At 37.4% G+C, this 16,431-nt stretch overlaps 1 protein-coding gene across 2 annotated transcripts in view; it reads right to left on the bottom strand.

Annotated features, from left to right (window-relative positions):
- Positions 1–10,017, bottom strand: part of PTAR1 (protein prenyltransferase alpha subunit repeat containing 1) — a 53,345-nt gene extending 43,328 nt beyond the window's left edge. The window contains exon 1 of one of the 2 annotated variants that reach the window (XR_008913254.1): positions 9,646–10,017. Coding sequence is in view for 1 of the 2 variants with exons in the window: in NM_001252633.1 (NP_001239562.1) it covers positions 9,646–9,731 (86 nt within the window). In the remaining variant the exon portion in view is untranslated. The remainder of the gene's footprint in view (positions 1–9,645) is intronic. The other variant, NM_001252633.1, reaches the window with a different exon arrangement.
- Between the last annotated feature and the right edge of the window lie 6,414 nt (positions 10,018–16,431).

Consider the following 16,431-nt stretch of genomic DNA (forward strand, 5'->3'; position numbering starts at 1 on the left):
AAGGGGTTGCTTACTGACTCCCTTTATCTAAGAATGTGGTCTTCCTATTAGTAATCCTTTCCCCCTCAAATATATACTAAAAAAAATCATTGTGAAGAATTTTGTAAAAAAAAAAGGCAGGAAAGAAAATAAAAATTGAAGAAACATAATCATAAACAAAGATATTGCAGGTTCCAACTTTGCCTTTCTTTTAGGCCACCTATTATTGGCTATTTTGGGGAGGGGGTGTAATTTAACTATGCAAAGTTCTACCGTATTATTGTTTTCTGGTTAAATAAGTGAACAGACCAAATACAATTACATATTTAAATATTTAAATATAATTGTTTAAATCTTGGAACAAGATCATCTGCCCATGCTTTGCTTTTTTTTTTTTTTTGTAAACTGCTCTTATAGCCAGGCATGGTGGTATCTTCATAATTCCTGTCCCCAAGATTGGCAATTCTTTTGAGTCTAGAGGTTCTGAGCTGCAGTGGCCTAGGATAATTAGGTGTACAAACCTAATTATCAGTAATAGAGCATTACTGTGGGGGTTAGGGTTGAGGGAAGAGGACTGAGTTTTCTAAAGAGTATACTGAAATTGTTGAGTCATTTTCAGTCCTATCAGACTCATCATGATCCCAGATACTTAAGAATGGTCTTCTAGTAAATTGAGTTCTAGGGAGCTATTTGAGGCTTAAGGCACTTTCCTAGTGTCAAAAAACTAACAAGTTCTTCCAAGTTTAGTACTCTCCCCATGATGATATTCTATCTCTTCTAACCCAATCATTATTAATAGTAATATGCCTAATATTTTATGTAGAGTTTTAAGGATTCTAAAGCATTCTACTCAAATTCCAGATCCTAAACATATTACTTGACTGGGCCACTCTGGGATCTAGTTTCCTCAAATGTAAAAGAAAACAGTGAATCTAAAATATTAATTCACAGAGTTTTTATAAGGATGAAACAAGATAAATCATGTGAATTATTACTCTGCAAACCATTTATTATCATATCATCTGACACTTCCAGAAACCCTCAAAGGATTGTGTCCTCATATTCATAAGATCACAGATTTAGAACTATAAGACATCTTAGACCTCATAAGGCTTTCATCTTACTATATACATGAAGGAGAAAAAAGATGTTCAGAAAGATAGTGAGATGCCCAGAATCTTAGAATTATTTGCTGGCTGGCAATGGTAGGCCTAGAACACTGGATTTTACCTCTAGAATAATGCTCTTTCCACTATAGTAATTATTGTTGGCATAAAGAGAACTCCACAAAGGTACCAGGTTTATTCCAAGGTTCTGACTATTTAAATTATGTTATTTTAGAACTGTAAAGGATCTTAAGAGATTGGCTAGTCTAATTCCTTCATTTTCTAGATGAAGAAACTGAGGATCAGGAAAGAGAAGTAACTTACTATGGTCAACATGTAACAAAGTCTAGTTTTTAACCAGGTCTGGTGACTTCCATTGGCTCTTTTAGCCAACACCAAAATGACACAAGTTAGGATTTTCTCCTTTCTGGTTCTGATCCTCCAAAAGGCATAGTAATAAACCTTTTTTTTTTAATGTTACCCATAAAGTCTACTGAAAAAATTCTGCTAATGCAGAATTAAGTTGGTCATCTACATAAAATATCTGGTAGTATTATCTTTCCAATCTGAACCAGTTATCTATCCTCAAGAGCTTATACTTTGTTCTCATGTTGTTTAGATGGCTGTTTAAAAAATTAAAAAAAGACTACATAAGTGTTTTCTGACTATCCAGAAATGTAATTCACATTCCTAGAGATTCCACATATCTAAAATGTAATGTCCTAATGATGTGAAACAAGACATGAAACTATTACAGCACTTCAGGCATAATGTAAACCTGTTCAGTTTTAGATGAACAATTTTTGAACAAAAATGAACAGTTTTTCTAATTAGGTCTTTCCCAGTCCCTCCCCTCACCCAGTATGATGCAATTAATTATATTTTTAAAAAACCCATCATTCTTACTTGCTGGTAACTATATTCAAAGATTTTCAATGACTTTTCATTAAGGACAAAACAGTCATAATACTTAATCTAGCATCCAAGGCTCTCTATGAACTAGCCCGAAATTGAGCTTTACAATCATATTTGGCACTACAGTTTCAACAAAAGTCCAGATTCTAGGAAAACTAGTCTATTCACTGTCCCATAAAGATCATTCAGATAATCAAGTACTTTTCCACAATTACTATGTGCCAGACACTATGCTAATAAGCACTGGGATACACATAAAAATGAAATAGTCCTCAAGAAGTTTATATGCTGGGGGCAGCTAGGTGGCTCAGTGAATTGAGTCAGGACCAGAGATGGGACGTCCTGGGTTCAAATCTGGCTTCAAATACTTCCTAGCTGTATGATCCTGGGCAAGTCACTTAACCCCCACTGTTTAGCCCTTACCACTCTCCCTTGAAACCAATACACAGTATTGATTCTAAGACAGAAGGCAAGGGTTAAAAAAAAACAAAAAACAAGAACAACTTACATGCTAATGAGGGAGAAAACATACAGATAACTAGGTAAATACAAACTAATAAATGATGCATGTTAGATGAGACTTAATGATGAAAAGAAAGGCCCTTGTAATTGAATGGAACTGAAACAGTCTCCTGCAAAAGGTGGTATTAAGCTAAATCCTGATAGAAGCCACAGACACTCAGAGGCACAGAACAGGAGCAAGAACATTCCAGATGTGGGAGACTGCCAGTGCAAAAACACAGAGATGGAGCCACAAGTGTCATGAATAAGAACAGCAAATAGCTTATGGTTAGATTGTAGAAAATGTGGTTAAGCTGGTGTCAAGTTCTAAAGAGTTTCCATTGCCAAATGAAAGGACTTGTATTTAATCCTAGAGCTAAGAATGAACTACTAGAATTTATTTAGTAGGAAGTGACATGATCAGACTTGTATTTTAGGAATATCAATTTGACAGCAATGTGGATGATAGCAGGGAGACCAATTAGAAGATCATTTCAATTGGCTAGTCAAGAACTGATAAAGGCTTGAATAGGGGGGTTGTTATGTGAGCAGAGAAGGTGACAGATACAGAGTTATTATGGAGATACAATCAATAAGACTTGGCAACTTTAAATTAGATATGCATTGTGAAAGGGAGATAAGAGAATAGAGAATGTTTGAAGATTTGAACCTAGTTATTAGTAAACTAGCATTTATTAATCACTCTGGATCAGGTACAATGCTAAAGTGTGGGTGTATTAAGAAGGGCAAAACAATGACCCCTGCCCTCAAGGAGTTCACATTCTCAAGGGAGAAACACAGAAATGAGAGAAACAAGAACCTAAAGGAGTTCCCTTGAATTTCCTCTTTCATAATTGGAAAATAACTGCTGTACAAATTGGGGTATACACATATAGTGTAATATTATTTGCCCATAAAAAATGTTGATATTATTTCAGAGACTCCTTAACTAATGCAGAGTAAAGAGAACAGAATTAGGAGACCAATTTCTAGAAGACAAAAAATTCCGAAAAGACAATCACAATCAAAAGTCACAATCAATCCAATGAGCAACCATGTTTCCAGAAGACAGATGCTGAAGCATGTTACCCATCTTCTGGCAGAAGTAACAGGCACACAGTGGATAGAGACATACATTTTGGGGCATGGCCACATATAGATATGTTTTCCCTGACTATGCTTATTTGTTTCAAGGGTCTTTTCCCTGTTCTTTCTTTCTCTTGGTTTTTTTTTCCCCCATTGGGGTAGGGGAAGGTTAGTAATAGTGATGCAAAAAAGTTGAGCCACTAAATCATTTTTTAAAAATGCATGGAATGGAGGGAAACACAGATACAAGGATGGTTTTGAAAAAAAAAACTGGAATTTTTATATATACATATATAGATGTGTATGTATATATACACATGTGTGTACACATCAAGTAGTAGTAAGTGGAAATTTTGGGGTTTAAGTTTAGGATTTTTTAAAAAGAGAAAACTGGAGAAAGGTAGAAAGGAGTCAGGTTGTGAGCTGTTTTAAATGTCAAACTGCCAAGATTTTATATTTAATTGGAATTAACTAATTATATGGGTGATATGGTCAGACCTGAAAAGCAATTTGTTAGCTGAGTGGAGGATGGTCTAATTTAGGAAAAGACAGACATGAAGGGATGAGGACCTGTATCAGATGAGAATTAAAAGGATCTTCTTAAAGTGTAGGTGTAACATGTCAACCCCCTATTTGATAAACTCTAGTTTCTCCCTACAACTTCCACAATGATATAACATCTTCTGTTTGGTTTTTAAAGTCCCTTATAACCTGACCCACTCCTACCTTTCCAATCTTTTTATAACTTAATCTATGATCCAGTGACATTGGCCTTGTTCTTCCTCAGACAAACTGCTCAAGACTCCAAGCATTTTCACTGTCTGCCCCTCAAGCCACTCCCTCCTCACCTCTGCCTCCTAGCTTCCCTGACCAACTTTAGATGTCAGCTAAAATGCCATCTTTTTCAAGAATCTCCTAATCCCCTTAATGTTAATGCCTTCTCTCTATCCACAAAGAACATACAAAGAAATATAAAATATGGGCCTTTCCCTCATAGAATTTATAATCTAGTTTGTTGTTTAGTCATGCCTGATTCTTTCTGACTGGACATAGGACACTAATGCTTTTCCTGAGATTTTCCTGGCAAAAATACTGGAGTAGTTTGATAGTTCTTTTTCTAGTGGATTAAAGCAAACAAAGAATCCCATATTCATCTTTCTTGTACAGAGGTGTTTGCATGTTTCCTCTCCCTTATGAGCTCTTTGAGGGAACAAACTGTTTTGGTCCAGCATTCCAGTGCTTAGCATAAGAGCACATATTAAGTGCCTAACAAATGAACTTGAGAAGTTAAGGAGTTGAGGAACACAGGATGTTCCACAAGGAACATGGTGGAGGATGGTAGTGCTCCCCTTAATAGTAATAGGGAAGTTCAACAGTAAGAAAGTTTGGGAATGATGATGAGTTCTATTTTGAACACGTTGAAGTGAAATAATTTTTGACCTGTAGAATACTCTTAACAATAATCCATACTAAACATCATCATTTTATAGATAAGGAAACTTCAGCCCCAAAACAGTAATATATAATTTACTTAGCACTCAAAACTTTGATTCATGAAAGAATCCTGGGGATTAGATTCTGGTAAGACTCCCTCTTTCCTTATTTTGTCAAATAATTTGTATAGTACTGGGAATAGTTGTTCTTTAAATGTTTGATAGAATTCACTTGCGAATCCATATGACCCTGGGGATTTTTTCTTGGGAAGTTCCTGGATGGCTATTCAATTTCTTTTTCTGAAATGGATTATTTAAGCATTCTATTTCCTCTTTTGTTAATCTAGGCAATTTATATTTTTGTAAATATTCACCCACTTCACCTAGATTGTCATATTTATTACCATGTAATTGGGCAAAATAGTTCTTAATAATTACCTTAATATCCTCTTCATTAGAGATGAGATCACCCTTTTCATCTTTGATATTGTTAATATGATTATGGGAATAAGAGTCTAAGGCATTATTAGACCTATTTTCCATCAGAAACTGTAGTTCAAAATGATTATATAATTTACCTAAGGTCACACCATGACTTGTCATAAATAGGATCTTAATCTGCCTTCAAGTCCAATATCCTCTCTCCACTACACAAGAGTACAGGAGAAAGTCTAGAACAGAAATGAGGTCTCCCAAATCTTAGAGACTTGCCCAAGAGATGCCTTACACCCTCCTCCACCACTGAACCTTTACTCAGTCTCTACTTACCCAAATCACTTCTATTCTGTAAGGTCCAGTTTCAGTCTATTTCCACAAGCCTGCCCTAACCATTCCTAAATGTCTCATAATACTCATCATCTATGCCAATCATATCTTATGTTGTTAGTGTGCCTTTTTTATCTCACTAGCTAGATTATAGCTACAGCTTGTTGGCTAAGGGTCTGATAGAATTGGGCCTGGAGTCAGAAAGAGTTCAAATGTGGCCTCAGACACTTAATACCCGTGTGACCCTGGGCAAGTCACTTAACCTGTATTTGCTTTAATCCATTAGAAAAAGAAATATTAAACCACTCCAGGACCTTGGCAAGAAAATCCCAAGGACAGCATTAGTGTGCTATGGCCCACAGAGTTTGGAGGAGTCAGCCATGAATAAACAACAAAATGGATCATAAATTCTTTGAGGGAAAGGCTCATATTTTACATTTCTTTGTATATCCCATTCTGGCCTAGCATGCTCTAAACATAAGTGATTTAAAGAATTTATTTTTTTTTAAATGGGAGATAATCCCCTTGATATGAGTAACTGTGATCCAATTTTGTTCACTGCCATTTCCTGTTTACTTAACAGTAACTGACAATGCTTTTCAACAGGGTCAAGTTTTGACTTATTTTCAAATAAAAAGGATGGGTTTCTCTGAAAAATCATTCTTTATAGCGAGATCTACTATTTGATGAAGCATTGGACATGGAAAATTAACAAATGATTTGTCAGAGAAAGAATGTTTAAACAACATAAAAAGCACACTTAATGGTGGGATAGAATTCCACTAATGAAAACTGACAGCTTTCTGGGCATAGGAAAATTACAAAAACAAAAGATAAAGGCTGGAAATTTTTTTTTGTAACAAAAATCCCAAAGACATGGCTTTCATGGAAAGCATTCCCTTTTTATTTATAAATTTAAAGTAGTTTATTTGAAATAAGGGAGCATAGAAGTTCTGTTTGAATTAATGAAAAGCTGAAATTTACAGTTTTTAGTGCTAGAGAGAATAAAAATATATTATTTCAAGTTTAACTTTTATTATCATAAAGTCAAAAGAATCAAGTCACAATAGGCCTAAATAATGCTATTACTTAATAATGCAAACATGTTAACACTTATTTTAAAACACATCCTCTATTTTCCTTATGCTACTGATGCTAATTTTTCACTAAGACTGAGTTAATATGGTTCAAAGTAATGAAACTTTATAATTAAAAACTTTCCTAAGAGAGGTATACTAAGACTACTGACTTGTGGCTATTGCAAAAAATCCAGAATTCCCCTACCAAGCAATTCACCTAAATCAACCTCAAAAACTCTGCAAAAGAATTTAGAGCAACCCGAAGAGTGTACTAACATGACTTACTTGCTTTTACTTCCTTCGATTTCTTCAAAGAAAATATACCATGTCATCAAAACGTGACCTCTTATATTCAGTTATTTCTGAAAATGTCTATTTCTAATGAAGCTCCCAATTTTAGTATTCAGTAATTGCTATGGTTACTCATAGACATTGTGACTAATTCTAAAAAGTCAAAGGCAGCTGGGATGGTGGGGCAAAAAGTAGAGAAAGAGAACACTTCGTCTGGATCTCTTTGTACTTATTATTATACTATCTGTATAAATATCCTAAACCCTAAAAAAACCTATGAAGTTGAGAGCAGGCAGAATTTGTGTCATTAAAAAAAATAGATTGCTAATGTCCATCTTTATTCATCATCCTGGGGTCACTACCCTCCTGACACTGTGTGGATACTAATGGAGCACAGTTAGAATGGTGTAGTCAAATGAAAGGGCACTTTTTGGAAGGGCTTTTGGAAGATGAGAATGTAGGTTTAAATCTTGCCTCCAACTTTAGAAAAGGCTCTAGTACTTCAATTCCTCATCTATAAAATCCTGTGGACTAGATGATCTTTGAAGTTTGTTCTGGGCTATATTCCCATTTTGCCATGATCTAAATAGATCAGTCCACATTTTGTCCAAAAAAGGGAAAGCAGAGATAAATCTTCTTTGCTGTGCCCAGCTTAAGTAGGTAATGAGGCTGGAATAAAAATAAATAAGAGTCTCCCATGGTTCGAGTGATTATTATGACACAGATGCAGTAGTGTTAAAAGTTTGATTTATGGCTATCTTCCTATTGTACCTAATAGGTTCAGCAGGTACTTAAGGTTATGAGCACCTATACCCCGTATGAGCACCTATACCCCGTCCAAAAAAATCTGTCTTTAAGAAGTGCCCAAACCATTCTTATATGATTTACTCCACATTCTTCTCTTGACCAAATTAAAGTAACATGGAAAAACAAAAATATAGAACCTTCATTAATTTTCAGGTCAGGGATGTTTTTAAAAATCTCCAATCTTTATTATTGTCCACACAAGCGTCAAAAATTTTTAAAGTTGTTTGTTTTTTCAAAAAGCAATACCTCCATACGAAGGACAAGCAATAAGACAATGAACAGAGTAGGTCTCCCACTAAGGATCCTGGATTCAAGTGGAATTATAATAGCATGATTGCCAAAAGTGACTTAACTTCTCAGTGCTCCAGGCAATTCTAGACTAGGCTGCAGAGCAGATGCAGATCTGTAATTGGTAGGGGAGTTTCTCCATAGTTAGTTGGTCTAGTCTAAAAAAAAAAATCACCCAATATATAAATATTCTTTTTATAAGTGTACCTACATATTATAAATGAACCCTTTTTGTGAATTTGAAAAGTAGCTTAACATAGTAGAAAAGAACAAATCAGCCAAGGCAACTAAGTAACTCAGTGGACAGAGTCAGATCTAGAGACAGAAGGTCCTGGGTTCAAATTTGACCTCAGACACTTCCTAGCTGTATGCCCCTGGGCAAGTCACTTAACCCCCATTACTCTATAGGTACAAGTAATGCCTAGCAATTCTCACTCTTGGAACTGATATGATTCTAAGACAGAAGGAAAGGGTTAAAAATGAAAACAAACAAACAAGGTTAAAAACTGAAAAACCTGGGTTGGAAGGACCCAGCAGCTGTGACCTTGGGCTGGCTGGTCACTTGACCTCTCTAAGTCTCGGTTTCTTCATCTCTAAAATGAGTAAGAAGGTAGTGAGATGTAGTGGATGGAGCAATGGCTCTGGAGTTGGGAGGACCAGGGTTCAAATGGCATCTGAGATAAGCTTACTACACCTACGTGTCCTTGACCAAATCCCTTGACTTCCAAGTTCAGTTTCCCCAATTGTCAAAGGAAGGAGTTGGCCCAGATAGCCGTGGAGGTCTTTGGCACCTCTAGATCTATCCCTCCGGGTCTGACCTCAGAGTTTAGAGGTGAGCCCTAAGACAAAGTGCGAAAGGAATGTCACTTGGGAAGGGGGGAGAAACAGAAAAACAAAGATAAGAACAATTATTAAGAAACCTCTTAAGTTTCATTTTAAAAATTCTTTTGGGAGGACAGAAAAGCACAACCAAAAAGTGAGGTTAAACCTCTTGACCCTTAATTGACATAGGGCAGAAGAATTGGGGGAGGAAGAGAAAGAAGGAAGAATGAAGATATAAGAGGAGGGTAAGAGGGAAAAAGAGGAGGAGCAGAGGAAGGAAAAGAAGAGGAGATGGAGGGAGAGAGGGAAAGAATGGGAAGGAGGAAGGTAAAGGAGTAGGAAGATGCAGTTTTCCGTACTCTGGGGCAGGTGGCTGTAGCCAGCAGTTCTCTGCTCGGATTAGGACTCCGAGGCCGGGGGCAGGCGCTAAGCGCCAGGTGGCTCGAGACCATCCTCCGAGCGATGGGGGAGAAAAAAGAGTGACAATCATCCATCCGTCCCCTCCCCCGAGTCGGAGCTTGGACCCAAACTCGAGACTCGGTTCCCAGCCCCTCGGGCCCCCGCCGAACTCACATGTGCGGATTCCTCTTGAAGGCGTTGTTGATGTCCTTCACCACCCGCTGCACCAGGACCGCCACCTCCTCTGTCGACTCTGCCATTTTTTTTTAATATTAAAAAATTAGTTTTTCGGGCGGGGAAAGGGTACAGAGGTAGCGGCCGAAAGTAAGCCAAGCGGCAGATTCGTAGAGGATCGACGTACTCCTGGGCGGCTAAGGTAGAGTGTCCGTGCTGGAGTGTGTATGTATGTATATGTGTGTGTATGTATGAGTGCGTGCGTGCGTGCGCGCCCGCGTCTTTCTCCGCTGTGCCTCTAAGGAGAATAGGAGCACTTCCGGGTCAACCCGCGGGGAAAGGAGGGGGAGGTGTTAGAGCGTTGAAAAATGTGGAGCTCCGTCTCCTCCACCCCCCTCCCATTCCCCGCTTCACGTGCGCCTCTGCGCGCGAGGCCGACCCGACGCCGGGGCGTCCCCGGAGCGAGGCGCCCGTTAAAGGGATAGGAGACGCTGAATATTTCCTGTGCTTGTATCCCTCTGAGAGGCGATAATGGGAACGAAGTTACGGGCTTCCTCTCAGAGCTTTGTCCCGTGCTTCCTTCCTTGCTCCCCTCAACTTCTGCATCCTCCAGCCTCCCAGGTTCTTATTTGAGTCCGGTTGTGAGCGTGCAGGTGTTCTCTCTTGTGAGATTTACAAAGCACTTTTACCTTTTTACCTAGAGACCTAGAGCTCATATTTAGGTTTTGAAACTCGGGCTGAAGAAACCCAGCAGTTTTGCAAGGTTAGGGTTAGACAACTTTTTGTTCCCTTGAGCCTTCCCATTGCTAATTGTTCATTGAATATAAGCTCCTTGAGGGCAGGGATTTATATACATCCATATATATATATACATATACATATACATATATATATATATATATATATATATATATATTATGCGCCCGACACATTAGTAAATCATTGGTTAGAATGGACACCCTTGTTTTATGAAACTACAAATTTATCCGTCTCAGGGAAACTTGCCTTCAAGAAATGCCCAGACTGACCCCTGAACAATAAGCCATCAAGCACCCACTGAGCACCTTGGATAGGAGTGGTAGTAGTCAAGTCTTAAATATTCTTTGGTTTTCTTAGTTTTTTCTTACTGTATTTAGGCCTTTCACAGGTATCCTAGCCTCAGGCTACAACCTCTTTCCAAGTTCTCTACTGGTAGCCAGTCAGCTATCCTTCAATTTCATATTTATACCTTAAGGTATAAAGATAGCCAAGTTCTTTGGTTCACCAGAAATTCCCATTCTTGGTGTATTTTCCCCAAAAACATTGTTCTCAGTCTCAGAACTGGATGGTTGACTCTGTGTAGTGGCCATAAAGCCATTGTCTCCTGTGTTGTTGTTGTTTGTTTGTTTTTTTTCCCCTTTGACAGAACTCTGGCCCAGAAGTCAAAAAGACCCAGATTGAAATATAGCCTCAGACCCCTAAAAGTTGTATGACCCTGGGCAAGTTTAGCATGTCTACCTCAGACATTTTTTTTTAAACCCTTACCTTCTGTTTTAGAATCAATATCAGTTCTAAAGCAGAATTGTGTTAAGGGCTAGGCATTGGGGGTTAATGACTTGTCCAGGAGTCACACAGCTAGGAAGTGTCTGAGTTCAAATTTGAACCTAGGATCTCCTATCTCTAGGCTTAACTCTCTATCCACTGAGCCACTTAGCAGTTACTCCTCAGTTTTCTTTTCAGTAAGGAGTTGCCAGAGTTGTGAATTTTAGAACTATTCCACCCTAATCAGACCATTCTTTAGAAGATTTGATTTAGCTATTTCCTGATCAGTAACAATAGAGATACTTGGAATAACCGAATCAGGTCTTGGAAACTCTACATTTCTCCCTCTCCTTAGAGCAACAAGATTAAAAAGGTCTACACCAAACTCAAAGATTTAATTATCTGAGGAGATGGCCTTCAGCAGACATGTGCAGAAACAGTGGACACTCTCCTGGGCTGTTCTAAGTCAAGCTAAGTTATCATTGGTAAAAATGAGACACAGGAAAGTGATGTAAAAATGACTATATAAGGCACGTCACTTCCTCTCTCCTCCTCTTTCCCTAAGGTCACTCTGGCTGGCAGCGTGCTAAGCACTCCAACATCTTGGGAGTAGTGGCAGTTATTTGTCTGAGTTTTGGCGGTCAGTTTTGTCCTTGATCTGATTCAGGTTCAGGCATCTCAGCTGAGCCCCTTTTGGAGTTCAGGTTGATTCCTTCCTTCTTCACACTCCAAACCCTTACTTTCTAGATCTTCTAATCTTCCCTCCCAGTGAGAAAATAGAAGCCAGGTGGAGGGGAGAAATCCTTCACCCTTTCCTTCTCCCTTCTTAATCTTCTCCACTATATCAATTAAATCACCATAAAATTTCCACCTGACTTTATTATTTGGGATTTCCCATTAAAATTTAGATTTAAGTCACAATGCTAAATTTGTCCTCACAGAGTGGAGAAGAGGGAATGATAATAGCACCTCTCCTACAGGGTTGATGAGAGGATAAATGAGATAAAAATTTGTACAAACCTTAAAGTGCTATATATAAATGATAGCTATAATATTAGGGACTTAATAACTGCTTGGTTATTATTACAATTACTATAATTAATTACAATTAATTATAATTATTATAATCTACTGCTCTAGTGCTTCTTTGATTTCAGGGTCACTGTTCCCTGTCAACTTTAAGGATTAGGAAAACTATAGATGCTTTTATACCTTACCTGTGGCTACTCTGATGTGGAATCCTGATACTTTTGCAGATATTTGAGTGTTGTCATACTCTAGAGCTCAACATTCTTATCAGTGCAAAGATGAAGGGGGAAAGTTTACAAGCTTTCACAAAGCCATTTGAAGAATTGGTCCCTAAGTTTAAAAAAATATTTTCTTTCTCTCAGGGAAGGAAAGGAGGTAATATAACCATGGATGTGGTTGAGTTTCTTTTTAGCTGTGGTTGATGATCTTATTTTGTGGCTTCACTCTACCTTGTGGCAGTCTTTTTTAAGAGACTGATAATGATGCCTGTTTTCATCTTTTTGAGTTGAATAATTTGGAAGTAGATGGGTATCCAGTTAAAGAAATATTGACTTCCCACTGCTTACCACATATTAGGTGCTCAGTAAATGCTTATTGATTGATATGGATTGATTCTCCAGAGTTTTGGAAACCCAACTCTAGAAACATTTTTTGGATAATAGAAATATCCCTGAAATCCAAGTGTAAAGTGAATTTTTTCAAGCAGATTCAAATTCCAAGTGCAGAAGAAGGGAAATCATGTAACAGCTTTTAGAAGTTAAGTTTTCTCACTTCTACTTTTAAAGAGAAGGGGGGGGGGGGGAGCCAGTACATCTATAACATGATATAGGCAAATAATTACTAATATTTTGAAATCCTAGTATTCTAAGTTGAAACCCAATTAACTCCAACAAGCATTTTTTAAGCTCCTACTGTTTCAAAGGCCTGTGCTTAGTGCTGAGGATTCTATAAAAATGAAAAAAAAATAGCCCATATCTCAAAGAAAGTACTGTTCTAGTGGGAATTTGATATCTAAGAAGAGTATATAAGTAAGTGATAATCGTAAAAATGGAGATTTGAACCCCAGACTTCAATCCCCAGAAGTCCTTGGAACTTCCCAGAGTGCCCTATAATCTCACCTGAGTCCTCACCTGGGCTGAGAACACAATTTGTATTTAAACTGACTGTACCACCTACTTGTTCTCTGCTTCCGCTTCTAAGCACACGCAACTCTCTACTAGGCAGGCAAGATGCAGTGAGTAGGTTGCCTGTGCTTTTCTTATTTTGTATTTCTTTATTTCTTAATTCTAATAATCTTTAATAAACCTCTAAAAATATGATACTTTTAGTATAGAAACTAATTTTATTTTTTATAGTTTGACTGACCACATCGGTTGTGATGAAATACCCTCAATCTTCTTAACTTTCTTAAATCTTTTCTCTACTGTGACTAAGTTCAGCTTTTAATAGCTACTACCTAGATTTTTTTTAAGCCAAGTTCCTCCAAGGATTTTCAGAAAACTGTCTTGATCAGCTCAAGCCTGCTTGCCTGCTTGCCTCATTCCTGCCTGCAGCATCTCCTAAGATTGCTCTCCAGCTTCAGACCCGGCCCTGCGGCCCATATCCTGCTGCCTGCTTCCAGAACCAGATAGCTCTCCTGATCCTGACCCACCCGGACCCAGCCCAGCTGATCTACAGCCTCCAAGTCAGATCCAATTTCTTCAGGATCAAAAACCAGCTGGTAAAAACGGGGCTGTTTTTTTTTTTCTTTAGGCTACAATTAGCCTCCATGTGGACTGGGGGCAGGGCATGGCTGCTTTAAAAGGATATCTTTTGACTGTATTGGTTCTTTTACTTAGCTCACCTGGGAGTCAGGAGAGAATTTCAACGCCCTGCAATTCTTTGGCCCAATTTGAGATTCCTAAAACCCACCCTCACTATGGGGAGACAGCTCAGCAGCTCAGGGGACTGAGAGCCAGGCCTAGAGACTGGAGGTCCTGGGTTAAAATCTGGCCTCAGACACTTCCTGACGGTGTGACCCTAGGCAGGTCATTTAACCCCCATTGCCTACCCCTTACCGATTTTCTGCCTTCTGACAATAGGCATCTAAATGGGTAATTTAAAAAACAAAAACCCAAGGAACTTTAAAGAGACTGGAGGTTATATATTTTAAGGCATTTCAGACTCCAATGTTTTATTAAAAAAATCTCTGTATTCTATTGCATTTTACTGATTGTTTTGTTTAAGATTTAACTTTGTGATTTTAAGTTCATATATTAATGTATTCAATACTATTCTGTTATACTGAATCATTTTAATGTTCGGGTTTTAACTACTGTTAAATTCTGTTGCTTTCCCCCTGTAACTATACTGAACAAATATTGAATAAGCCCATATAAAAACAACTTTTCTGTTTTGACTTTGTAAATTGTCACATAGAAGATAGATGGACTTCATCAGAAAATTGCTACAATTGTATAACAACCTTTGGAAAATTTAATGAGCTAAATATCTCAAATTGATTTTAAGGGTTCTTTAGACAGAGGGTCATTTTGCCTGCCCCTAACAGGAGGTAAGGCCCATTGTAGTAGCTGAAGTGAAATACAAATTTAATTCCCAACTCCCACATTTATAAAAATGTGAACCGAAGCTGGGAAGTTAATCCCAGGGCATATAGTACCCCTGGAGCACTCTCAGAAGAGGAGCATCTCTCATTTATAACCCTTCAGCTCACTTTACTTCAACCAGAATGATATCTAGATTTCTTGATGATGTTCTAAACCCAAAAAATAAGTTTTACTTTGTTTAAAAATATGTTTGCCAGGGTTGCAAGATTTGCTACGTTTGTAAAAATTGTGACAAATATCCATCAGTTCATAGGCTTTTAAAAATTCCATACAGCAACTCATGTGAAATATGATAGTGGGTTTGTTTGCTACTGTAATTAATTGGGCTATTGAGAATTTTAGGGATAAGGATACCTACATATTTGTACTACTGTTCTTTATAAAAAAAACTGTTACCTTGTAAAATTAATTTACTTGTACTCACAGTGGATCATGGCCAGATATGAAAAGGAAATGGATCTCATTTTTGGTGAGAAAGCCTTGTATTCTATATTTCCTTAGCTGACACAGTGTGTCAATGTTTATAAGCTATATTTTTATTTTAAAAACTCTTTTATTATATTTTTCTTGCATGTGCAATATACTATTTCAGTTTTTTATTTTTTCTCTCCTTTTATATTTGGAGCACATGTCACCAGTATTAAGATTTTCTTTAACTTTTTGATTTTGCAGTAATATAAGTTTAAAATACATTTGCTATAAGGTCAATGCATACCTCAAATACTTGAGACTATAAAAATGATGCCACTAATTGTTTAAAAGAAAATTATGGGACTTTGCTTAATGATTCTGTCTGATTCCAGAACAAGATATACAAAAGAGCCATTTCACAGGGCCAAAGAAGCAAAGCTAAACCTGAATTGTGCCAAAAGAGCACACAGGTCAACAAATAAACCAATCCAAGAAGTATTGTTGCACTTCTAAGCCAATACAAAGGACTTGAACCTAGTGTGAAGACTCAAGGTTGCAACGTTTAACATACGTTAAGATGTAAGCCTTCCTTGTATCCACACTCTTTGTGAAAATACTTACAGATGAGTATCCCAAACTTGGCTCCTAACCTGGCTCCTATAATCTAGTCCCTTTTCTGTCTTTCATAGTGTGTCAAACTTTCTGTAGTTCTGGCTACTGACTGGATAAATGCATCATTGCTTAGATCATTTTAATTGGACCCTGATTCAAGGACCTGTTATAGATTTATTTTTCCTTTACTTAGAATTTTTACACATAAGACTTTGATAGTCTATATTTTCATCCAGAAATTATCTTTTTTATTTGGATTTTTCTGATATCTTTTTAATTTCTCTTGCCAATTAATTCATATACCTCATAACTCAGCCATGCATCCCTAAATGATCCCTTTGTTTTTCAATCGCCCTCTTCAAGGGAGGAATGTAAAAATATTATTATTTTAAATTGCAAAGTTTAAATTCCTTTTGAGAAGAATTTTAGGTTAAAAAACATGCTACCTCTCTGAATCCAGAAACTAAACTGTTTGGAGAAGACACCATGAAGATACCTCCAGACCACAAGCTGCATGAGAAGATCAAGAATGAATTTTGGGTGTGATTGATTGAACATTCATTTGTATGTATACTTTCATGCCAAAGGAGACTACCCCCTAACTGGC

This window comes from Monodelphis domestica, chromosome 7 (assembly GCF_027887165.1).
Source record: "Monodelphis domestica isolate mMonDom1 chromosome 7, mMonDom1.pri, whole genome shotgun sequence".
In the NCBI taxonomy this organism is placed as follows: Eukaryota; Metazoa; Chordata; class Mammalia; order Didelphimorphia; family Didelphidae; genus Monodelphis; species Monodelphis domestica.